General features: G+C 40.9%; 5 protein-coding genes and 1 non-coding gene across 13 annotated transcripts in view; 3 read left to right on the top strand and 3 right to left on the bottom strand.

Annotated features, from left to right (window-relative positions):
- Nucleotides 1–1,104: 1,104 nt before the first annotated feature.
- On the bottom strand, nt 1,105–4,998 carry LOC135346906 (creatine kinase B-type-like). The gene is made up of 4 exons (XM_064544685.1): nt 4,816–4,998; nt 4,664–4,763; nt 3,108–3,185; nt 1,105–2,331 (listed from the first exon to the last, which is right to left on the bottom strand). Exons 1-4 carry the CDS (start codon nt 4,862–4,864, stop codon nt 1,209–1,211), a joined length of 1,350 nt encoding a protein of 449 aa, XP_064400755.1. The 5' UTR covers nt 4,865–4,998; the 3' UTR covers nt 1,105–1,208.
- An 89-nt stretch (nt 4,999–5,087) lies between these two features.
- Trnaa-ugc (transfer RNA alanine (anticodon UGC)) lies at nt 5,088–5,159 on the top strand. The gene has a single exon. It is a non-coding gene; the product is annotated as a tRNA-Ala (tRNA).
- Nucleotides 5,160–5,564: 405 nt separating this feature from the next.
- LOC135346917 (synaptophysin-like protein 2) lies at nt 5,565–8,138 on the bottom strand. Its single transcript, XM_064544703.1, has 4 exons — nt 7,950–8,138; nt 7,531–7,887; nt 7,207–7,380; nt 5,565–5,866 (listed from the first exon to the last, which is right to left on the bottom strand). The coding sequence occupies exons 1-4, from the start codon at nt 8,013–8,015 to the stop codon at nt 5,750–5,752; spliced, it is 714 nt and encodes a 237-aa protein (XP_064400773.1). The 5' UTR covers nt 8,016–8,138; the 3' UTR covers nt 5,565–5,749.
- Nucleotides 8,139–8,143: 5 nt separating this feature from the next.
- Nucleotides 8,144–12,119, top strand: LOC135346913 (synaptophysin-like protein 1). Its single transcript, XM_064544698.1, has 6 exons — nt 8,144–8,376; nt 8,593–8,800; nt 9,157–9,302; nt 9,950–10,144; nt 11,410–11,554; nt 11,910–12,119. Exons 1-6 carry the CDS (start codon nt 8,224–8,226, stop codon nt 11,939–11,941), a joined length of 879 nt encoding a protein of 292 aa, XP_064400768.1. The 5' UTR covers nt 8,144–8,223; the 3' UTR covers nt 11,942–12,119.
- A 5,473-nt stretch (nt 12,120–17,592) lies between these two features.
- Nucleotides 17,593–19,506, top strand: LOC135346900 (pantetheinase-like). Its single transcript, XM_064544680.1, is given in 2 exon segments — nt 17,593–17,932; nt 17,935–19,506. Coding segments are annotated over 2 exon segments (1,584 nt in total). The 5' UTR covers nt 17,593–17,706; the 3' UTR covers nt 19,293–19,506.
- A 2,718-nt stretch (nt 19,507–22,224) lies between these two features.
- LOC135346908 (MTRF1L release factor glutamine methyltransferase-like) overlaps nt 22,225–23,771 on the bottom strand; it is an 11,805-nt gene continuing 10,258 nt past the window's right edge. For 4 of the 8 annotated variants that reach the window (XM_064544690.1, XM_064544688.1, XM_064544687.1 and 1 more), the window contains 3 exons: nt 22,961–23,074; nt 22,590–22,671; nt 22,225–22,543 (listed from right to left, as the gene is read on the bottom strand). In XM_064544690.1, coding sequence (XP_064400760.1) covers nt 22,496–22,543; nt 22,590–22,671; nt 22,961–23,074 — 244 coding nt within the window. In that variant the 3' untranslated portion in view covers nt 22,225–22,495. Of the gene's footprint in view, nt 22,544–22,589; nt 22,672–22,814; nt 22,890–22,960; nt 23,075–23,771 lie in introns of all 8 variants that reach the window. The other 4 variants (XM_064544692.1, XM_064544689.1, XR_010398131.1 and 1 more) reach the window with 3 other exon arrangements.

The following is a 23,771-nucleotide window of genomic DNA, read 5'->3' as shown; positions in this document are numbered from 1 at the left end:
AACACACACACATGCACTCCACGCACACACACATGCACTCCACGCACGCACGCACGCACGCACGCACGCACGCACGCACGCACGCACGCACGCACGCACGCACACACACACACACACACACACACACACACACACACACACACACACACACACACACACACACACACACAGTGACACACACACACACACACACACACACCACACCACACACATTATAGGACTGAGAGATTATGTCTTTTGACACACACACACACACACACACACACACACACACACACACACACACACACACACACACACACACACCACACCACACACACATTATAGGACTGAGAGATGATGTCTTTTGACCTCTGAGTTCAGATAATTATACAGCTGGTAACATCATTATGTGTGTTTCAACCCGTGTTAGCAAGCCACGTATAATTATACAGTTTTTTATGTGGACACTCCTATAACTACAAACAACCATGCATGGCCATTGTGTTTTTATAGGGACATTTCATTTACCGTAATTATAGTGCTATGATTATTTTGAGGCACTAAAATTTCACAGTTTTCGTGATTGACTTCAAACAACGGTAACCTTGAAATGTTAGTATAGTTTCTCGAAAATAATTGTTTACTGGCTGCCGGTATTGTAAATTTAGGCCTCTCTATAATTATTGTATAAGTTGCTGAAGATGTCTCTGACGGGTTATAGTTTTTGTTCTACAGTAATTGCATCCTCTATAATTTCAACTCACTTGTTTTACAGTATATACTGTAGGGGTGTGGCCATTTGAATTTCTATCGTAATCTGCAAAATGTTTATTTGAGCGATCCACTTGACATCGAAAATAAAGCGCTATACAGCTGTATGTTTGCGACTATAATTATATAGCTTCATATTTCTTGCTTCGTTTTAACCTCAATCTGTATACTTTGATAGAGTATCTGAGGACAAAGGTTGTCACTGTAGAGTACTATACTTTCCAATCGAGAACTTTTAAATTTCAATTGCCTTAGTGTTGTTTGTCATCACTCAATCCTATTAATTTTGTGCAGATTATACAGTGCAGCGCTATAGTGCTCTCGATTTATTTGAACCCGTTACCACAATCGTTCCTTGACAATAACAATTATGGGTTGAAATGATAACAATAAATAATTTATACCCCATGAACTGCTATGTATATATTGTCTGGCAGTAAGGCAAGCAATGTTTGTTAGTTTGGTATGAGTTTATCAATAGACTCGCCAGCCTCCAATGCTTTCTCCATCTGAATGAGCAGCTTCACTCCATCCACCACTTTCTGCACTTGATCAACTTCTGAGGAGCCCAATCGATCCGTGTTGGAGATATCGAACACACCGTCTTCTCCTGCAGCAGTATCGACTCCACCAGTGCCACGTTTCTGCAATCGCAGGCTGTTCAGAATGCTCTCAAATTGCTCGTGCTTGCTGAGCAGTGGGACCTTGAGGTGTACGCCAGCTCTCAAACCAGTACCGAGATTAGATGGGCATGTTAGAATATAGCCTAGGTGAGAATTCCACATAAACTCGTGGCCATCGGACTTAACGGCAGCTTCAAACTTTTGCAGTCCTTCACAGAATCGAGTGAACACCTCCTTCATGTTACCACCCTCTTGCATGGAGATGACGCGTGTATGGTCCTCTTCGTTCACCCAGATCAAGAAGTTCTTCTGCTGATTGTGCCATATCCCTCGAGCATCTGGCCAGTCGCGATCCATGCGAGAAGCTAGTAGGAGAGGGGAGACAGGCTTGTCAAAGAGGAAGTGGTCGTCAATGAGCTGTTGTTGTACTTCTTCTGCCATATCAGAGAGTGCATAATACTTGCCAGCAAAATCTCCTCCAAAAGAACCCAATGCAGATGTAACAATCTTCTCAACTTCACGTCTCTCGTCTTTAGAACAGAAAGGAGGTAGACACAAACCGCAAATGCTTCTGCCAGTACGAACTCTTGAAGAGAGCACATACTTTGGGTCAAGATCATCTCCGCCAATGAGGTGGGTAGCATCGAGATCAGTCTTGTGGCTATCGCTTTTCTTGTATCCGTTGTGGCGAGCCTCAATGACAAGATCAAAAAGATCGGCAAAAACTTGGTATGACTCCTCATCTCCAGCTACCATTCCAACAGTCATGATGAAGGGGTGACCAGGATTTTCTACCCCAGTTCGAATCGCACGGTTCAGAGTGAAACCATTGACAGTTTTGAGTGGAGCAAGCTTGTCATACATTTCCTTGGTTAGATGTTTCGCCATATGGTTGTTGTGTTCTGAGAGATCGGGATAGTTTGTATCACCCTCTGGATCACTGGTTTCACTGGCACTGCATGAACAAATAACGATGTGTAAAATAAAGCCACATGCATGATAGCTATAGATGCAACAATATTGGGCCGATAATTTTTATTTATTTACTGATTCAGTCCGTATCCTAGGTGATGTCCAGTAATTATATTATATAATTACTTCCCCCAGGCACTATTCTTATAATCTACTTCCTCAGCAGATTTGAATTGAAATGATGCATCTGGTACATGCACGCAATAATATTCAAAAATTTTGTGTAGTAAGCTTGACAGTATTTGAGCTAGCTACCATGTTCACGAGGCCTGCAGTCAAATTCTTGCTCTGTGGTTTCTCAGTAGTTAAGGCTGTGGCTCAGAAGTAAAGGATTACAAGTAGACTGTGGTGTTGTTGACAATAACAGACTAGGTAGACTAAAGCAAAGCTGAGCTAGGTACATGTAACAAACTTCAGCAAAATGCAGCTGCATTTTAATAATGGTGGGCGGGTCTGGTCAAGTTATGGCTTCCAGCTAGCTCATGTGTAGCTAGCTTGCTCTACAATATACTGCTACCTGTAACTGTTCTAACTGCATATTCTGATGCTGTGAGAGCAAGCTTGACTGTTTCCACTGATGTTCAAATGACTGTTTTGTTGTTTTTACAGTAAATAAATCAGTTGTTGACTGGTTGCCTAGTAATTATGGATTATAAACAACCTCAGCCTCGGGCTGCGCCCTCGGCATTGGTTGCTTATAAGCCATAATTACTTAGTCAACCAGTCAATAACTATAACATAATTATACTCACAACTCACATTACAGCTATTGTTGGTGGTTGGTCGTTATTAACCTCATCACCTCCAGGCTCGCTTGGTGCATTAGATTTACTCGCACTGTAGGAAAATAATTATAACATGAATGACAATTTTATAAGAGGGAAGGGATTAGCGTTGCATGATGATTCGTGTTCTTGTCAACTTTTTTCTATAGCCCCCACAATTTTAATAGCTTTAGGTTATGATTTGTAGTTGCGTAAGAGATTAAAAGGAGCTAAATTCCACCGTACACCATGCAGAACTTTCAGTAAACGAGGCTTATATAGCAAAATGCAACACTATAGACTATAGTATATAGAGACAATTAAGCCAGCTTGAGCCAGAAACACGCCAGCAGCTAGTGCATGGCATGCAAAATTGACTAACTGAGCTTTGCGGTTTCCGTCCACTTAGGATTTATCACATAATATTATGCTTACCCCACACCGTATAAAACTATAAGTACCTGCATGTGGAACAGAACCTGTTAGACTTAAAACAGTGGCCTCTCTCGTTTGCATGCACGGTGTTTTTCATTTAATCAAGCAAACGGAAAAAGAAGCTATGCTTGACGGTACTAAGACTAAAGCAACGCCACGGAAGTTGTTCTCCAACAAGATAGCTATAAGCCTTGATAAGTCACTGAATGGTCGTGGTCATTATTATATATGTTTGCAAGAAGAGCTTGCAACTGCATGCAGCAGGGACCTCTAATGTACGAACGTACAACACTTGGACCAGCCGTGTTGCTCAACTAGCTCTTTGACAGCTGCATATAGCCGTCTTGTTCTTTTGTAGTCGTGGATTGATTTGTTGTCTTTTTGCTGCGGTCACGTGTAAGTCTGTACCTAGCCTCGATTCCAGGCCGATTAAAATACGGCCTGGTACCTATTGCATGGTGAATAGTGCGCATGCGTTACTTTATTCACCAGAATCTGGGGAATCCCCTTTTTTCTTTCTCATCTATTTTCTATCTTTGTACATCAGCTTAGCTCTCTATTGCGTTGTTCCAGAAAGCTTTCACACTAGTCTGAAGCCAGAAGAGGCTCTCATCTGCCTCTATGACGGTTGCATGGTCAGGATGTCTTACCTTGGATCTGTACAGGCTATGGGAAGTGTATGGTGCCTCAAACTGCTACTTGCAAAGACAACCCGGCTATAGGACCATCCTAGACGTAGATGAGAGCCTCTTCTGTCTTAAAAGTAGTGTTCAAGCCTTCTAGACCAACGCAATACACGGCATAAGCCACAGCTTCACAGAACTCAGTCACAGAGATAAAGTATTACGGAACATATTCTTAAAGTAAACGGACTAATTTCCGGTATAATTTATTAAGGTTTTACGTTCGTAGTACAATCCCATATTGCAGGGGTGATAGTGCGCAATATTCTGGGTAATTTGAAGCGCATGCGCACCAGGCCGTATTTTAATCGGCCTTGAATCGAGGCTAGTCTGTACCATACCTATACTCGGAGGATAGTATGGGTGCCTATCAATCCTACTCGTAGGTATGGTATATCCTATACTGATATGTTGTACTCAAATGGATGCTCACATTACAGCTTTTGAGGAATTCTGGCTTTTAGGTAAGATTCCAGTGGAAGGATCTTTTGCAGCTACCTTCTGCTGAGATTTCTGAGATGGCCCCGCTGTCTCTGAATGCAAATTGCTATATATTGTAAAGTCAATACACATTATAAAATTTACCTGTCGCAGGGGGTGGAACTGCAGGCTCTGCAGAAGCTCCACAGCCCATAGTTAGGTTGCTGGACACAAGGATTTCAGGCAGGCTTGAAATAAAGTAAATCTTTATTGTTGTAGAGGAATTTTAGGCTGGCTTGAAATAATTGAATTGAAAATGCTTTTCAGTTCCACTTTAAATAAAGTATTTCTTCAGCAGCAATCTCTATAGAAACTGGCTTTGGTCACGTGCATTAGAAACGATTAAAATGACGTTTATGACAAGTTTCTACATGTGAGGGGATGTAGCTCAGTGGTAGAGCGCTCGCTTTGCATGCGAGAGGCCCGGGGTTCGAACCCCCGTTTCTCCACATAATTTTTTGTTTTCCACTTATGTATAGGTAAACAGTTTGCTCATGATTTTCTTATAATGATTTTTGTGAAACTTTAAATGCCATGATAAAAATTTGAAGCACATACATGATAAATATATTGGTGTATCATCCTGTATCAGTCTTCAAAAACATTTTCCAGTGGAAGCTTATCGATCATCAAATTACTAGAAACAACACAAACTAGTAGTCATTTTAAAACACTTCAAGTTTGTGTTCTTACCAGTCTGGAGGGCGGGTCGAAGCGTTTTTTCTTTCCAGGCCAAGAAACTCACAAAATAATAATATGTAGACTAACTCCACTTAAAATGGCGGCCAGAGCCAAGGAAAAATATCTAGATCTAGCTCATAAATAATTAATGAGTAAACGGTACCGTTCAAACGTTTTTGTTTCACCATTCTTTTTTTAGAGTTACAGAACAGAAATATTGGATCTAGAAACAAAATACAATTAATTAGCATAAGATATCACACAATCAGACAATCAGAGAAAGGTTAACACAATACACTCGTACCTACAGTATAGTAAGTAATATTATAGTATAAATCTGTTATAAAGCTAAAAGTTTTTAAGGTGTTGCTTCATAGGATCCACTGTTGCCCTTCCTTTGAATGTACCAGGGAGTGTCGATAAACACCCAGAAGATGTTCACAGCCCACAGAAACAGAGAGAGAAAACCAAACACCTGGAGAAAAAATATCCTTTTTAAATCAGCCACGCATAATCGTTTTTTATGCGTTTTTATGCGTTATTATACATGTACAGTAGGAGTATAGGATAGAGTAGAATATGCGTCTATGTAACCTCCGCGGTTACGGTTAGCCCGAGGCGAAGTCGAGGGAATCTAATCATAACCAAGGTGGTTACTAAGACGTATATTCTGAAAGTGGGTGTGGTCGATCTAACTCGGTCATTGCGTATGCGTGAGGCGTGGTTAAAATAGAGTTTGTGGAACGCTTTTTGAGAATACTGGAAAGAACAGACGTCGGATTGCAACACTACGAGAAGAAGAAGGAGCTTTGCAATGGTGGAGTGGAGGCGTAGATTGTAGTACAGCGGATTGGACTGACATGGAACCTTGAAAACTCGACAGAAAGTGAATTCAATGCTTCCTGGTCGATCCTCCCCTCACCCCATGCCCAATCGGAAAAAAGCAATAGAATGGATATTGACTGAACAAACTATTGCACTTAGTGTTTTTTATAGTGTTTTACACCACACTTACGTCACCACTAATCAATCTCATTGGTCAACAGCTGTATGATATAATAATTATAAAAAATAACATACAGATCCAGGCATGCACAATTTTCAAGGTGTTTATCAAGATTTTTTCTTTAAATATGAAAGCAAGCAAACAGAAAGGAGCCATGCTGGACGGTCGGAGCTGCTCTCCAGCAAGATAGCTAAGCCTCCGTAGGTCATGCACTACGCTTATATCAAGGAAGCTCCTGAGCATCTGTAGTAGTTGACATGTTGCTGAAATATATAGCTCTTTGACGGCTGCATGGAATTGTTGCCAGGGAAAGGTTCTTTTATAGTGCTTCGTCGCGTGGTATAAGTCAGATATACCACACCTACTCATAGGATATGCACCCCGTATATCCTCCGCTACCGTGGTTACATACCCCTCGGCTACGCTTCGGAGTAACCACAGTAGCGGATATATGGGTGCACATCCTCCTTGTAGGTGTGGTATATATCCAGGGTTTCATCTAATGGGGGAGGGGGGGCAGGGGTGAACCTTCCCCCCCCTAAATTTTGTAGAATAATGACATCATCACATTAGTACTATCTCAATTATATGTAACTACATCTACTGTGTTGCACAAACATGTAAGGTATTGTTAATGAATTGTCATCGAGAGAATAGAGATTTTTTTATCACTCAAGATCTTTAGCTTTGATAAGGGCTGACAATACACAAATCTCTCTCCTCCAGTACAGTTAGTAACTACGGTAAGTATAGGGGGGGGGGGGGGAAGAGTGGGGATTGTGGAAAGGGGATAGTAGTTTATCACTCACCACTGCGATGCCAGCCTGAGCAGTGGAGGAGTAGGAGGGAGCGGGGGAGATTCTGCCAGGGCAGTTCGCAGTGAGAACATCGTGAGTGGCCTCAGACAACATGTTGTACTGCACGGCCCAATCCACCGACGCTATAAACCAGAAGAAGACCCACACAACATGGAAAATAACATCCTATGGTGGTGTGTGGAGGGTTAATATTTGTATACAAGCACATAGTCGAAAAATAATTACACACGCAGAAGCAACATACAAACTGTTGAGCCACAGGTAAAAACCACAACATGAATAACTACAGCAAATAAATGAAAATAACTAACTTACCGCATACACAAGCAAGTCCATGACCTTCTCTAATTCTTCATTGGCGGTCACCACCATATACACGAAGATGGCTGCTATGCAGTACATGAGGGTAGCCACACTCCATGTGACATACAACTGAGCACCCTGCCCGAGAAGCGTGTTCGCGAAATTACCATTCGTATTATTAATGATGGTGATTGGGGCAGGGTCGACGAAGTTGATCAGGGTGACATTTCGGAGGGTCCAACTGTACAGTGGATAAGATGTTTCGACAGTCAGCGTATGGTTTTGAGTGTCGGTGGCAATACCGGGACAAACAAAGGTGCCAGAAAAATGGTAGCTGGCAACCAAAGAGAGGCACAAAATGGCCACTACCTGTGTCACAAAAAGAGGTGTGTCATCATAATTATCAATTTCAGTAATCTATAGAGGCTTACAAATTCAACGATCTTGAAGAATCCTTTCGTTTGGAGAGGAGCTTTCCAGTGAATCTTAAGCGCCATGCTTGCTGCTTGCTGCTGGTATTATTAGTTGAGACTGAAAACCTCAGGTTTCCAATTTTTTTATGCGCAAAGGGAAAGTGTACAAGACCGCAAATTTAGTCCAGTCACATGCTATAATCAGAGGTCAAAGTGTAGATCTAATAGCTGATAAAATAATAATACTATTTAAAGCGGAACGAAGTACGTACATGAAGTAGCTGTTTTCAAGATGGCCAGTGAATCTAACCTTGCACCAGCAAGCGAGCCAGAAGGTGATGCAAATGCACCAGAAAAGGGACAGTTCCAGTACAAACTTGGACCGTTGACTGTCAACTTGAGGGTGCTTCTGGAGCCAAAAGGATTTCTCAGGATCATATTGCTGGTGTGTTTTATAATACAACTAGAATCTAGTTAGCTGCAGTAACTTGCATAGTTTTGCCACTGCACCTGTACGTACCTAGAGGTATGAACATGCTGTGTAGTCAAAAGTACATGTACTATGATCCACCCACCATGCAGCCAGCACACACACCCCTCCAATCACACACATACCACACACACTTCCTCCCTCCCCTGGGCCCCACACACACACTTGCAGTTTGTAGCTCTATTAGCATTTGCTCTGACAGCTGGCTTCCACTCGTCCGGTGACTCGAACTCAGTGACATGTACGAGTAATCAGACTGGCCTGCCCAACTACACAGCCGCAGTGGACTTCACGTACCCCTATACGATCAACAGCTATTCTGCTCGTGTGCTCACTTCTGACAATTTCACCAACAATAACACACAGTGCCGTGGAGCAGGTGACACACATTCAGCCTATGTAACACTGTGTTTGTATAAACAGCATATAGTAATAGCAAGTGTTGTGTAAGCAAATTTGCTGGTTTTCAATCATAACAAGATAACTAGTATACAGTTTCTGCAACCTTTTGAAACTTATAGTTGTCTGGTACTAACTGAATTCCATCACCTCTTATAGGACCCACATACTGTATTTACTTGATTAAACGCCCGGGCGTTTATTTCATATCGAAGTCTGTAAAGGGGGCGTTTAAACAAGGAGGGCGTTTCATCAAGTAATACGGTACTTATAGGACCCACATAAAACCATACAACTTGTGGATGTGGTATTCCAATTTTCTATCTTTATTCCCAGGATCGATGAATGTGCTACTGGCCAGCTCCGCCCAGTTCTTTGTTGCCATGGGAGTGCTCACTATGATCTATGCGGGGGGTGCTATCGTGGTGTACATGTTATTCATCACTCCAGAGCTGTACCTGGCCAAGTGGATTGTCATTGGGGTACGTGTGTATGAGCTGTAGGGGGATTGTCATTGGGGTACGTGTGTATGAGCTGTGGGGGGTATTGTCATTGGAGTACGTGTGTATGAGCTGTGGGTGGGGTGGGGTGGGGGGATTGTCATTGGGGTACGTGTGTATGAGCTGTGGGGGGATTGTCATTGGGGTACGTGTGTATGAGCTGTGGGTGGGGTGGGGGGGTCTGTATTATGCCGTGTATTGCTGATGAATGTATATTACATAGTTTAATTTGCTGCCCTATATTTGATTTAAGTGGGTGCTTCCCCCTTGTACGTAGTGGACCTGTCGCAAGTGCTGCTATAATTATAGGAATAGAATATGTATTTTGTGTGTTAGCTTCCCGTAAACTCTGACTACACTGACTACATGTTTGATACCATACAACAAAATTACAGCTGCCTAGTATTACTAGGAGAGAGTGGAACTTTTAAACTTGTTTCCCCATTGGGAAATGTTTGGTTTATTCCTAGTTTTGTTGATTTGGCACTTATTGGGTGTTTTGACTTTAAGAGTTAATTGTGTCCTTGTTTCAAGGAGCCCACATTTAGGGCCTCCACTGCAACTGCAATAGTTGCATGTGTGTGTTCCATATTTAGCATATTCTAGACACTACAAACACACACACGCAGGATTTGTTTGGGACTCTTCTATTTGGTCTACTCTACACGATAGCGAGCTTGGCGTGGTCGGTAGGGGCTGCCGAACTCAACACTTATGTGGCCTCCCTCCTCAACAACTATGCTGCCAACTGCCTCGTGTGTAGCGCCTCGCTGGGTCTCATCAACGCCCGGACCCAATCCTTCACACAACTAGTCATCTCAGCAGTGAGTGCACAGCTTGTTTAGAGGTGGTGTACACTGGTACATTCTAATTTGATGAGCGTCCTTAATTTTTTAGTTTTGAGTTGTTGGCGTTTACGTACAATCCAAAGATAGTTGTTGGGTTTTACTGTCCTTGAAAACATCTAACCTAAATGTAATTAACAGCTGTAGTATATTAGGTATTGAAACTTGAAAGTGTATTAGTGCCTGTACACTTTATAAACATTGATTTCCTTTTCACAGTAATCATAGCAATGGTCATAGCAATGGTCATGCACACTATTATAACATGCAGCAGCTAACCTCAACCATAGATAGTAGAGGAAGGGGATTGGAAACACAGGCAATTAGTACTATTTCACACGGACCGTCCTCAATTATAGCCACGGCCATGGATGCAGCTTAAAGTGCTGAGCTTGCAATAAACTTTTTGTGCAAATGGCAGTTTATGCTAAACTAAAAGCTTAAGCAAGCTTATGATCATGCATAGACAACAATGAACAATCAATAAAAGGTATAAGCTTGGTCTAAACATAATTATACATGAATTATCAATGTTCTTCCAGTTATTTCTCAGTCCAAGTTCTTTCCACACATCGACACTGCGGTGTCAATCAGAGCATGAATAGTGATTTACAAAATCTAATGGATTGGAAGCGATAATATGGACATTGATCTTTAATATTGCCGAGTCTCGAATATAAACTCAGCTTAGTTATGGAGATGCTACCCCGCAAAGATGGCTAGTGAAATCAACAAATCGGCCAGTAACTCAAGAAGTATGATATCCCCACTTCCAATATACAGCTGAAGCAATAAAATACCATCATGTACTACTACTGTGATCATTCATTTACAATAGTCATAAGTCAAATAAAAAGAAGAAGCTAAGTGTTGTAAAATCTTCAAATTTTGTGTGCTACCAAGAGTGAACATGACTTTTAGCTAGTAGTAATGTTTCATTTTGTACCTAGCCATGCCTTAAGACAAATTTTAGGGCTATTCATACATTTACTTACCTAGTATCCTCTCATTTGCAAAAGCTTCTCTTGACCTCAAAACCAGTAAAATCACACCTCAAAGTGTCTATTGGTTGCAGCACGCACTGTCCCAGAGGCCTTACGTTGCAAGCATAAGCTCACGTGATCCCGTTTCCAATCCCCTTCCTCTACTATCTATGCCCCAACAGATACACACACCACACGCGCACGCACACACACACACACACACACACACACACACACACACACACACACACACACACACAGATATTCGGATGGCTAGCCTCGTTTATCTGGCTTGCTAGCTTGTGGTTTGTGTACAAGGACACGGTCTGGCATAAGGACGCCTCTGGCCCACTGGCCGCCCTCTACGAACATCAAGCCAACAAGAAAGCGTCCAAGGAAGGTCAAGGTTCGTGGGGGTGGGGTGTATATAACTTCTTTGTAACCATACAGTTACAATCAACGAGTATTTAGACTGTAATTAATCGACAGACTCCAGTCTCAGTGGGTGTATCTGATGTATAGGCTTGGAATAATAATACTGGCACCAAACTACTGGAGTCAGCCATTAAAAGCTGCCTGAAATTACCGTTTATGACCTAAGGCCCAATATCCGGTTGTCAGCAGAAAATTGTTATATTTAGTACTACTGGTAACACTCATTTGATGGACCTATCTCTCTCTTTAGCTACATAATGCAAAACTGTATTATCCCTCCCCCCCCCCACATACACACACACACATCCATGCACACACACACGCAGATGAGAGAGGGGAAGGCGAGGGAGATCAGTAGCGTCACAAACACTGAGACTTCTTTTAGATATTAGACCTATAGTAGATTTTTGTTTTTCTTGTGCTACAGTGGTTTTCCTTACTTTGCAGGCTATAAAGAGCACTGCAACCACAATGTAGTAAATATAGTATTTTGGTTGGCTTCTGTTATGATTGTTAGTAACAAGCCAACAAAATTACTTGCTGCAAAATGCAAACTGGAACTGGGAATTTCAAAACTGCCAAATTAGTGGACCTAATTGCTGTAGTAGCCTAAGACGTCAAATTAAAAATCACCAAATTCTAATAGCTCACTCGCCAAATAATTATAATAGCCGCTAAATGTTTCAAGTGTCTCATATTTTGTCTGACTGAAGTGATGGTAGCTCAGCTAACTTGTTGCTTGGTTCATTGTGGCAAAATGATATGAGCTAAAACTTGTATGTATAGCTATAGGGAGTGGAGGGCCTGTATTTACTAGGCTCAAAATTGGATATTTCCGAAAGTGGCTTGTTGACCTCAAGCATTATATAGAAGAAGTGCTGTGAAAGTAGAGTAGTAACCCCTTGAGTTGTGTGAAAAGTCTGCAATAGCCAGTATTTTACCCATCATTGATTTTTGTGATGTGTGGGTGGACTAAAATAACACAGACGGGTAATCACTACATTGTGGTTGCAGTGCTCTTGGAGTATAGCCTGCAAAGGTATGGAAAACCACTGTAATAGCAATTGATGTTTCACAATACATGTCTGCAATTACAAATGAATACTTAAAGTTTTGTAAAGATCACTCAGCATAATTATAGTGAACCTGCAAAAAATAATAACAAGAGAACGAGCCCCGCCCACTTTTGTGGAGACTGCAGCAAAGCTCGATCAGCTATATGACATTTCGTCAGTATAACTATATTCAATGGATACCAATTGGAGGTCTGTGTGTGTGGTTCTCTGGCTTGTAACTGGCACCAGGTGCTCTACACCTACCCAGCCTGGGGGCATGATGTCGACACAACTCAGATGGCCTACGTGCCTGCATATTGGCTACACTCAAATCATCTCAGGTGCCAATTGCAAAGGCTCTATCGAAGATATCGATTGTTGTACAGTCCCGCATTATGAAGACACACTTCAGTCTGAAATGAACGTACTGGTATCGCCGTGTACTAACATAACTGGCAGTACTGACTGTTTGTGGTACGAGGATTGTCTTGAAGCGCGCTACCCTTGCTTTGGAACGGAGCACGATTATGCTATCGCATTCGGACTAAAATTCTGCAAATTATTCAACAAATATCGTTCTCAATTCACACAAAATGGACAGAAATGGGTGGACAGTGTAACTAAATGTCTGCAGATGTCTCTGATTCCATTCTTACAACAACCATCTCCTCCATCACACATTGCAACATGCGCTCACATTAAACGCGTGGCTTTTGAGAGCCACTCAAGTTGTTATCTGAACCCTGGACCTAGTCAACCGTCCGTGTGTGACCTGCCAGCTGCAGACTGGGTCGTGGGCTCGTACGTCGTCTCCGATAATCTGGACTGGTCGATTTATTACGAGACCATCTCACAAAGCTACGAGGTGGTGAAAGGCTGTGGTGTGGGGGGTCTCGTCAAGACCAGTATGGGGGGCATCGTCATGGCACTGTCATTCTGTAGGCGTTTGTGTGAAACTGTGTACTACAACATTGTTCATTTTCTCACTTCACTACATTACTCATAATTATTAACTCTACACAAATGTATTTTCTTGCATTTCTACAATTCAACACTTTCAATAATTATATTGAAAAGAAATCAGTCATAAAGTGATATGGGTAGAATAGAATAGATAAATGAATGAAACAAAAACTCCACCGAACGAAAGTAAATGTGAATGTTCGATGGTATAACCATTGAAGTCACTTAATTTAATAGTGTGTATGTTAACGTTTCTTGTACAGGCTCTCAAAGGAGGGGTCTCCTTTGTTCCAGTACAGTGTCTTGGAGGTGACCTTCTTGTCACCCTTATGAGCATACACTCCGGCGTGGGTGGCATCTTCAGTCTTGTAGCGTATCGTCTGTCGTACCTTATGTATGAGCAACAACCCCACTTCATCCATGGCGTCCTCAGTCGTATACACCATGAAGACCCCTTGCGTAGATTGAGGCTTTGCTGGGTCTTTATGCCCGGTTGAACACTTGGCACCTGTACAACCGTCACCAAATTCACCGGCAGTGAGAGCCTGTCGTATTTCGTGCCATCCTTCGTCGAGCTTTGTGAGAGATTTGAAGACAAGCCATTTTCCGTGTGTGATGGTGTGTTGTGGTATATGTGGAGGGTCGCACCGCACCCAGAATGCTTCAGTGACTTCAGTAGGATTGACAGTTAACATAACTGAATTGGACGCCATTGCAGTGCCAGCAATATTAAACGGGTAAGGATCCTCGGAGTAAGAGCTTAATTATGGATTGAATAATAGGCACTTTGGCAATCAGGACCGCCAACGCGGCGACGTTCACTCGCAGAGGTGCGCACAGATTTAACTGCAATTTCAATATGTTAAAACCACATTCTTGGTGTTAAAGTGTGTTATCGTTGCTGAAATTTTTTGGTACTATATAGATATTTTATTTCGCTACGTGTATGTTGATAATCAATTTGTGCATATATTATTTTATATGCATAAGTAAAAACTGCATCACTTGATCATGTCGGACCTCCTCTGGTATAGAACCCTTACCCCGGGGTGACGATCATGCACCCTTACGCCGGGGTAATGAATCTTATCCCGGTGTCATAAAATGTTGGCCCTAGAATTTAAACTATATTTAGATCCCACTTGTGTGTGTTTAGCAGGGAATTATGAGCCATAATCTCATAGTTTCCCAGGGAATTATAAGCTTGAGGGTATAAAGTACAAGTACTATTTTTGAATGTACAGAAATGATAATAAAGCTGTAGCTGCATGATAATTAGCTATGGCTGTTCAGTTTTTTCACTATTCTATAGCGTTTGCTGGGTTGATGGTAGGGTTCACCAGTATCTTTTCTTGTCGAGGAACACTAAGAGCCAATGATTTTAACAGTTCTGGGTCCATTGTCACAAACATGAAAGCATGCCTTCAACTTGTAGCATTTGTCAACTTTGTCCTCCTGACTTCTGTTTCTATCCTGCAGCCATGTTTCAAATTGCAGTAGACTCCTGTGTCTTTTTGGGAACGATAGTGCACTGTAGCATTGCTGCAAGCTGTTCCTTGCTAGCTAGCCGTACGTACATATCAGAACAGTTTACTGAGAAGCTTGAGCTGGGGTGGGGCTTGAGTGCAGATAAAGAGGAGGCTGGGCTCATTTGTTGCAGAGCGCTTCCTGCACAAGGTGGAGTCACTAGTTTGTCCGTTGAAGCCAATGCAAAGGTTTTTTTAGCAGAAATCATCTAGACTAGCTTGTCAGAACAGGACATTTTCAAAAATAAAGCTGTTGCTAAGGCTTGCTGCTTTTATAGATACACTTCTTGCCTGAGGCAGCCAATGAAAAGTGGGATCTAAATCAGTTAGCACATGTGCATTCGGTATCTATGGTTATAGTGTCCCTCATCCCTCGGGCAAAGCCCTCGTGATATGGGACACTATAACACATAGATACCTCATGCCCATGTACTATCTATAACATAGGCCCCCTCTTAAAAGTTTAAGCCCCGGGGCCCCATTAATTAAAAAATCTCAGTACGACAGCAGTAATATTTATTATAATAATATAGACATAATTATGAATGTGCATTCTCCAAAGTACAAAAACAGTTATTTACAGTCTTTATACAGTCTTTACATTCCCAGTTGCTGAATGGAGCTCTTGAGACTCCTCACACACACACTTTTCGTGTGGTACCACTGGTCACAGCTATCACACTGCACCATGTCATTCCATGAATCAGGCCTCATGCAATTGTAGTACGAAGCACGAAGTTGCATGCAATTATTAGATTTAAACAAATGTCATATGCACAACATTGATTGTCTAACAGGCAGATCCAACACTGCAAAGTTCTCCATTCACTGCATCAAAGCATTTAACTTTGAGGTATAAGCATGAGTAACTTGAAAGATAGATTTTCCTTCACTTTTGAATTCCACGGTAAGGAATCTATACCACCCTGGGGTTAGGCCTTTTCTTCACATGCTCAGTGATCCATTTAACTGACCAGTAGGGATCGGGTATTTCACAATGAGAATTAAAATTGGAGACAATACTACGTCCACTACCACATGCACACCTATAGGTGGAATGAACATGAGTCTTGTGATAGTTCAGTTTTCTCAGATCTCGTCATAAGTGGCAGGGACGGTCTCGTAGGTAGTGGCGACCCTAATTGTTCACAACAGCTGGGGGCATAAGAGAGGCCCCTTTAAAACACACTATATATAATCTGTCCTCAATGTCATGCAACTGGTCATTAGAGGTCCACCCACCACTTGTCTTTCCACTGCACATGGCTCTATAGGAGTCTTTATATACTGCATGTGTATCCATCGGCTTCTTGTCTCTGTGGAGCTGACTAGATGGGGGGAGCTAGGCCAGTAACCCACAGTTGCTATTCATTACTGGGTGAGGTGAGGAGTAGATCTACTTGACTCTGAGCTGCTCTTTGGTAAAATATGACGGTTGCATTTTGAATGGGCTGGCTTTACAAAATGGCTTGAAGGTTGTAGCTATAGTAACCAGAAATGTCTTGATATCCACAGCCTGTGGATGTCAATACATTTCTGGTTAGTGTGTGCATGTATATATATATGCATTATAATAATCATCAGACACCAATACTGAACAGTGGTGTAGGAAGGGGGGGCTTCAGGGGCTGGAGCCACCCATCTTTCGAGGCTATATATTAGTCAGTAGAGATGACTTATCAAACTCACTATGTAGATAGCCGTACTTTTAAAAAACTAGAGCCCCCCCCCATTAAGAAATTGCTTCCTACGCCACTGCTGAACCTCTAGATCTTGCATGTATAATATGTACAGACAATAATAATTGTACATAACATGTCATTGTCACTAGTGAATAGATCTGTCATTAATTTTTGTAGATAATGTACTTTTTGCTTAACTGCCTCGGTGAATAGTGTGGATTTAATAGTGCGAATAGTATGAGTGGGCTTGTTTGCTTATGCGTTATTGACCGGGACAAGTAAGGCATACAAATAGTAACCAAGGCCGGGCCGTGGCCAGCGGGTTATAGTAGTATATATATACGTCAGTAGATACCTAATACTCTATGGATTGACCTTATAATGACATAGTATGCTATTTACATGCAGACGCCAGCACCTCTTTCTGTCATTCACTGAAAGATGTGGTGTTTTAGCACTTTACATAATTATATGACTGGGAATGTGCATGGTTTAGCGCACTTTGTCTTATGGACTTTGCACCTAGATTTTACTACTAGCTATATAGTGGATATATTTCGAGCTTGAGGGTATAAAATTTCGCGGGAAGACCGTTAGTTAATTTTCGTGGACTAGCAACCTTTTGGCATGCATGCATGCGATATTATATCCGTGGGTGTAAAATGTTCGTGGTGCTGTTAATCAGCGAAAACCACTAACATTTACAACCCACGAAACATATCTGCTATAACGGTATTTCCTGTTTACAAACTATGAATATTATTACATGTATAATCCAACCAATCACTGCTAGTCTAGCTAGAAGGCATTCGAGTACATTTAAGCAGCTAGCTGGTGAGGTTTTGTTTTTATTGTGCAACCTCTCGTCTATCAGTCCACTGTTAGAAAAAAGTGAAGATGTTAGAGTTTTTGTTTGCTGTTTTATTAGCTACTGCAGATATCACACATGCACAGTCTGGCTCCACTTACAAGGCCGCAGTAGTTGAGTTTAGTGTGAATCAATCAAGTAGCCAACGAGTAGAGATCAACTTGAATGGATTTAAAGATGTTCTTAACGAGATAACGGATCGGGGTGGTGCACAGATCGTTGTGTTTCCTGAAGATGGTATTCTTGGAATTGAATACAAGAATCAATTTTTCCATACCTGGAGCAGATTCCTAAAATATCCGAATCGAACAATCCGGTCAATCCCTGTACCCAGTCAGAATTTTCTGATCGTCCAATTTTGCGTAATCTTAGTTGCCTTGCTCGCGAAGTCAAGACTGTTTTGGTAGCAAACATGGGAGATGTCCAGCCATGTGAAGCCGGTGATCAGCAATGCCCTAGCGATGGACACTACCAATTCAACACTAACGTTGTATTCGAAACTAATGGAGCATTAATTGCCAAATATCACAAGCAGAACCTGTATAGTGGAGAGAAGGTGTACTTTGACCCTGGTGCTCCATCTTCTAACTGCATTACTTTCCATACATCATTTGGAGTAACATTTGGAACATTCACATGCTTTGATCTCCTTTATGATGAACCAGGAGACTGTTTATTGAAGAAGGGTGTGAAGAACTTTGTCTTACCAACAGCCTGGGGGAACAATTTTCCGTTCTATGTGTCTATAGGTGTTCAGCAAAGTTGGTCATTGAAACACTCCGTCAATTTCCTTGCTGCAAATCAGCACTTTAGTATTCCCAAAGTATATTACAGTTCTGGAAGTGGCATCTATTCATCTGGAAATGCGAATTATTTCATAAGCAGTTACAGTCCATCTGAAATTGTACGAAATGTACTTATATCAGAACTCCCTGTGGTTCCTACTCCGTCTACTAGCTTTAAACACAATGGAACGGTGTTGAATGTTGAGAATATTTTGATGAGAGGCTCTAAATACCTAACATTTATACCTCTAGAAAACTCTGATGGCGTCATTCAAGTTTCCAGGAGTGAAAACAAAATACTCAATAGAACGCTGAATTGCACGCTAGAATATTCTATTAAATCGGCTGGAAGTAATGAGCTCTATGCCTTAGGGGTGTATATTGGAGTGCGACGTGATGATAATTCCTTTGGTTATGCAGTTTGCTCCTTGGTCCGTTGCAAAACAACAAATCTTACTAGCTGTGGTAATGCAGTTGACGGACACACTGCTGATACTGTATTTGAAAAGCTCGAGCTGAGTGGAACATTCCCAGCAACCAGCACTGTATATGCCACTGCATTTCAAAGTGGTCTGAAGTTATTGAATTCCTCTGGTATAAGTGTTGGAGATAATAACTTGGTCATCTCTGACAAGACGCGGCCATTGCTCTCTGCAAGCCTCTGGGCTCGAGTTAATCCGAGTGAGCCTAAAGGAAATTTAGCTATGATCATAGGGATTACAGTTGGAGTGTTAATAATATTATTGTTGATAATAATTGTAGTAACTACTATAGTATTATGCAAGAAATACCAACCCCAAAAAAAATACGGTAAAATCCAACAGGATTAGCTAGTTTAGTCCTCTTTGTGGTTTAGTTTATTTCCTGTATTAATTATAGTCATTCCCTATACTAGCGACTGTTACAGTATCATTCTATAAACTTGTCTTTCTGTGTAGCTGTTCTTATTTTTTGCTCTGTATAATTATAGTTCGCTATTGTGAGTGGGAGCCCCAGCTCCACTGTCTTGTTCTTGTGTATTGTTGTATCAGTTGGTTATTTCAATCTATTGAATGCTAAACGCTGGCTGCCATATCTTACTATTCGTCACTATACTTATATATACTCTCTATTACTGTAGTCAACTTCATTGGTGTGTGTATACGTATATATGAGTTGTAAGAATGTAATTGAGAGCCACTTGTGTGCGTCTGCAACAGATATTTGATTGGACATTCTTTAGGATCTATAATTCCTGAAACCATTCTGTCTTGAAGATTTCATGGCAGGAGCTAATGAAAGTACAGAATTGTGATTGCGAATTTGTGGTGGAGTTGTACTCTGGATTTGAGTCATTTAATTTACCCATCTGTTGGCCATGCAGGTACCCCATATAAACGAAACTTTTTGCTGCATTTCTGAAAATGCTCCTCTTGAAGTCCACTTCACACCTTGGACACATGCATGCATGACTGCTGCTAGTCCATGAAGAATCCTGGAGGCAATTAAGTAATTGAAGTGGAACTGCTGGATGGATGCTATACTGGTAGCATGCACTCTTCTTATATTTAATTGCGCGTATATATGTATACTTATAGGAAAATATAAGAAAGCATAGATGGAGCAAAGTATTTTTCCCCCAGAATCTCGTACTTACCATTTCAGCAATTGTCAAGGAATGCTCAAGAAGCTTTGAGGAGTCTGAGAACTTAACACCTGTTTATAGGGACCAGTATTCCAGTGAATTCCACATAATTATGCTTAATTGTTTATATATTTTTGTGCAAATTATTTTGTTATTTGCTTGCATGATGAGTGTCTGCTTTGACAGACGACGGACTTATAATTAAAGCTATGGTAATGAAAGAACACAGATCTAGTCAGTACACACTTAAAACATTTTTGTTGCTGATTTTAAGTGAGGTGAGATGCACCAGCAGAATATTTGCGCAGCTGTAGCATGTGTGTACGTGTGGTTCCAGTGATTAGGTTCCAGTAATTGAGTGTGGGTGTAGTGTGGTTACCCGAGCTAGCCAAATGTGCGGAACTATAGCCAGCTATAAAATGTTCAAGGCTAGCCTGCTTATAAATCTATTAACCTTTAAATGTAGAATTGCTTAGCATCGATTCCCCCTCCCCTCCCGGGAATGTTAGGAGATGCTTCATCTAAGCTAGGTGTACTATATAAAGCACTACACCGAGGTATTATAGGTATTATATAGGTATTAAAATTGCTTTGTTTTAGGGAGTAGAGACTTGTGCTCTGACAAATCTTCCCCTTATTTAATTATGACTATACACTTGGTCTGTAAAAACACTTAGCACTAATGGATTACCATGACAACAGTTTGTGTTGTCATGGTAATCATTAGTGCTAAGTGTTTTTACAGACCAAGTGTATAGTCATAATTAAATAAGGGGAAAGGTTTTCCCGGATTTAATTTTCGTGGAATAGCACGTTTTTGCAGCATGCATGCATGCGATATTAAGTTCGGGGGGTTATAAATGCTTGCGTTACATCCCTAATCCACGAAAACCCCGAACATTTATACCCTCGAAATATACCCGCTATACGATGCATACACATGCAGGTGCTTCCGTGGTCATGCATGGGTCCCCTGCTATGCAGAGGAGGTATGACATGAGTACGTCGATTATAGGCTTGGTCGTGTACAAAATTTAACTCATTGATGCATGTTAACTCAATTCAGCCTAATCGTGAGGTACTCATCGGACTTCCTCTGCCTGCTATGCTAGTATGTTTAGCAGCTGTAAAATGGAGAGAGCAGTACAAGATTGGCTGTTCATACTTACAGTTTTATTATACACGCATAGAGTAAGTCACAAATTATCACAATAATCATGTATTAATTAGGTACACGTTGTAATGTGCATAGCATGCATAACTATACACATGCGCACACTTTATCAGACACTTTTTGTCAACTGTGTCACTTGCACCCAACCACTGGGTCAAAATACCACTGTCCAGTATAATTATATATACACGTCTGTCATGCATGTATGAATGTGCATAACATGCTCTGTCACTATACACACATTGCACACAAAGTCAACATTACTGCATGTGTATATATAATGTCACACTTATGGATCAAAATACCAGTATATAAACTTAATGTGCATGAACGTTTATGTATACACATTACACAGTAAGTCAAAACTATATATAATGTCGATACACACAACTGTGACTCAAAACTACCAGTCATAACATGCATGGTCTATATAGTACCCACGCTATATAATATCCACTATAATTATACATAATTATAATTATCATGTGCCTAAAGTTTTACATCATTGATGGATGATGGCCATACAATTTACTATCCTTACATTAAGTACACATTACGTATAACTAACATTTGCCCTAGCTATAACCTTTTACCTTTACCCCTAACCTAGACCTAACTCTTACCATTATAATTATACCTAATAACCTCAAAAACAATGTGCTTAAACAGTACCTGTGAAAATATGTCACGGATTTAATCTTAAGGTATAACATATCCCTAACTTGTTATCCCAACCCCTTATCTTATATCCCTATATTACCGAACACCTACCTATACCCTAACTATGTACTTAGTCCCTGCATAGGAATGTTTTGCGAGTATAATTTTATCTATGTAAATTGCACCACAAATGTCACATTATACGTATATAATCATGTAGGCATACCCCTAAGTAAAGTTACATCACTCACATTTATACGCATAACACTGTGATAATTATTATAGCGTAAGATTGATGCATTGACACAAAGCCACAGGTAAAGGGTCATTTAAATAACATATTAATTATGCATTGACACAAAGCCACAGGTAAAGGGTCATTTAAATAACATATTAATTATGCGTTGACACCAACCACAGGTAAAGGGTCATTTAAATAACATATTAATTATGCGTTGACACAAACCACAGGTAAAGGGTCATTTAAATAACATATTAATTATGCATTGACACAAAGCCGCAGGTAAAGTTATTAAAAGCCAAACAGGTAAAGGGTCATTGAAGTTAAATGTTAATTATGTGCAAGGCCTCATTTTCTCCTTGTCAGCTTGTGGAACCGTGACCTGGACAATGGAATGGAACTATGCATTATACATGAACAGGACTTACCGTATTTAGAATATAATATTTTGCTGGTGAAAAACCTTTGTGAATGAGGCAAATCAGCAGAAAAATGGACTCTTTGCGATGCCTGGCAATAGTGTATTTCATTTAGGTTTTGCAATTTTTATTTTATTGTTGTGAATCGATCACTTAACTATCACAAAGTTTGCATAATTATAATTATGTTTGATGCTCGCAAAACATTCTAGTAATTATGGTTACTTTGCATACCTCACTGAAACAGAAGACATAACAGTGTTTTCTCCAATACAAAGCTGTCAATAATACTGTAGTGCTACATGGAATCTAGTCATTAGGGAATGAAAAGTGGCCAGCACATTGTGTAAACACACCTGCAAAACAATAATAGTCATCACCTGTTAGTGAAGTCATTGTAGCTCGTGCTGTACTCCAACTCTGAGCTGTGATTGGTCAATAGCAGCCTCTGAATATCGTTAGCCTGTCCGGTATCCGTCTCCAGCCAAAGTTGCCTGCAATGAATACACAACAAGTCATTATACGAGATAACAGTATCGATTTAGTGCGATATGGTACCTGCACAATACTAGTGGATCGACAATCTTCTGAAAAGTGTTCTTAGTCCCCCTCCCCTTCCCAAACCCACGCTGACTGACAATGCGACTGCTATTAATGCCTCCATTGTTCAAAGACTCCTCAGTACATTGGCAATTAATTATTACTGAGTGTATACAAACATAGCACTCCTGCGGATGTGCCCACACTGGTCGGTAGTGGCTGGTACTATAGACAAAAATAGCTCTTTAAAAGAGGACAACTCGTGCAATGACTTCTGGGTACATCATTGCATACTTCAGGGCACGTACATCGATCACTGCATATACTTTTGCATGCATTGGCACTAGACACATACACTTCACACAAGGCTAAGAACAGGAAGAGGTATTATGTCATGGGTCACCTCTGGCCCTCCTAGCATGAGCTGGAACCTTCACATGAGGTCAAAGTGAAGTTCAAATTCTTGAAAGTTCATATTCATAACTGAATGCAGCGACCACACACAAACAGAACGTGTATACTCTTACTAAGGCAGTCATATCCAGTTGAAATGAAAACATAGGAAACCATAGATACAGTGAAGGCTACAAATATAAACAGCTTTGAAGCGTCCATATTATAATAGCTATGCAGGTACTACACAACATTAAT

This window comes from Halichondria panicea, chromosome 13 (assembly GCF_963675165.1).
Source record: "Halichondria panicea chromosome 13, odHalPani1.1, whole genome shotgun sequence".
NCBI classification, from domain to species: domain Eukaryota; kingdom Metazoa; phylum Porifera; class Demospongiae; order Suberitida; family Halichondriidae; genus Halichondria; species Halichondria panicea.
The sequence above is the reverse complement of the archived record's forward strand: the minus strand, read 5'-3'. Positions and strand labels throughout refer to the sequence as shown.

Excerpts from the sequence above, each read along its gene's own strand:
- LOC135346906 (XM_064544685.1), bottom strand. The coding sequence starts at position 4,864 with ATGGGCTGTGGAGCTTCTGCAGAGCCTGCAGTTCCACCCCCTGCGACA. Across the intron at positions 3,186-4,663 it reads AATTCCTCAAAAGCTGTAAT|TGCGAGTAAATCTAATGCAC; the intron begins GTGAGCATCCAT and ends ATTTTCCTACAG. Across the intron at positions 2,332-3,107 it reads CCACCAACAATAGCTGTAAT|TGCCAGTGAAACCAGTGATC; the intron begins GTGAGTTGTGAG and ends TTGTTCATGCAG.
- LOC135346917 (XM_064544703.1), bottom strand. The coding sequence starts at position 8,015 with ATGGCGCTTAAGATTCACTGGAAAGCTCCTCTCCAAACGAAAGGATTC. Across the intron at positions 7,888-7,949 it reads TCTTCAAGATCGTTGAATTT|GTAGTGGCCATTTTGTGCCT; the intron begins GTAAGCCTCTAT and ends TTTGTGACACAG. Across the intron at positions 7,381-7,530 it reads TGGACTTGCTTGTGTATGCG|GATGTTATTTTCCATGTTGT; the intron begins GTAAGTTAGTTA and ends ACACCACCATAG.
- LOC135346913 (XM_064544698.1), top strand. The coding sequence starts at position 8,224 with ATGGCCAGTGAATCTAACCTTGCACCAGCAAGCGAGCCAGAAGGTGAT. Across the intron at positions 10,145-11,409 it reads CACAACTAGTCATCTCAGCA|ATATTCGGATGGCTAGCCTC; the intron begins GTGAGTGCACAG and ends ACACACACACAG. Across the intron at positions 11,555-11,909 it reads AGCGTCCAAGGAAGGTCAAG|ATGAGAGAGGGGAAGGCGAG; the intron begins GTTCGTGGGGGT and ends ACACACACGCAG.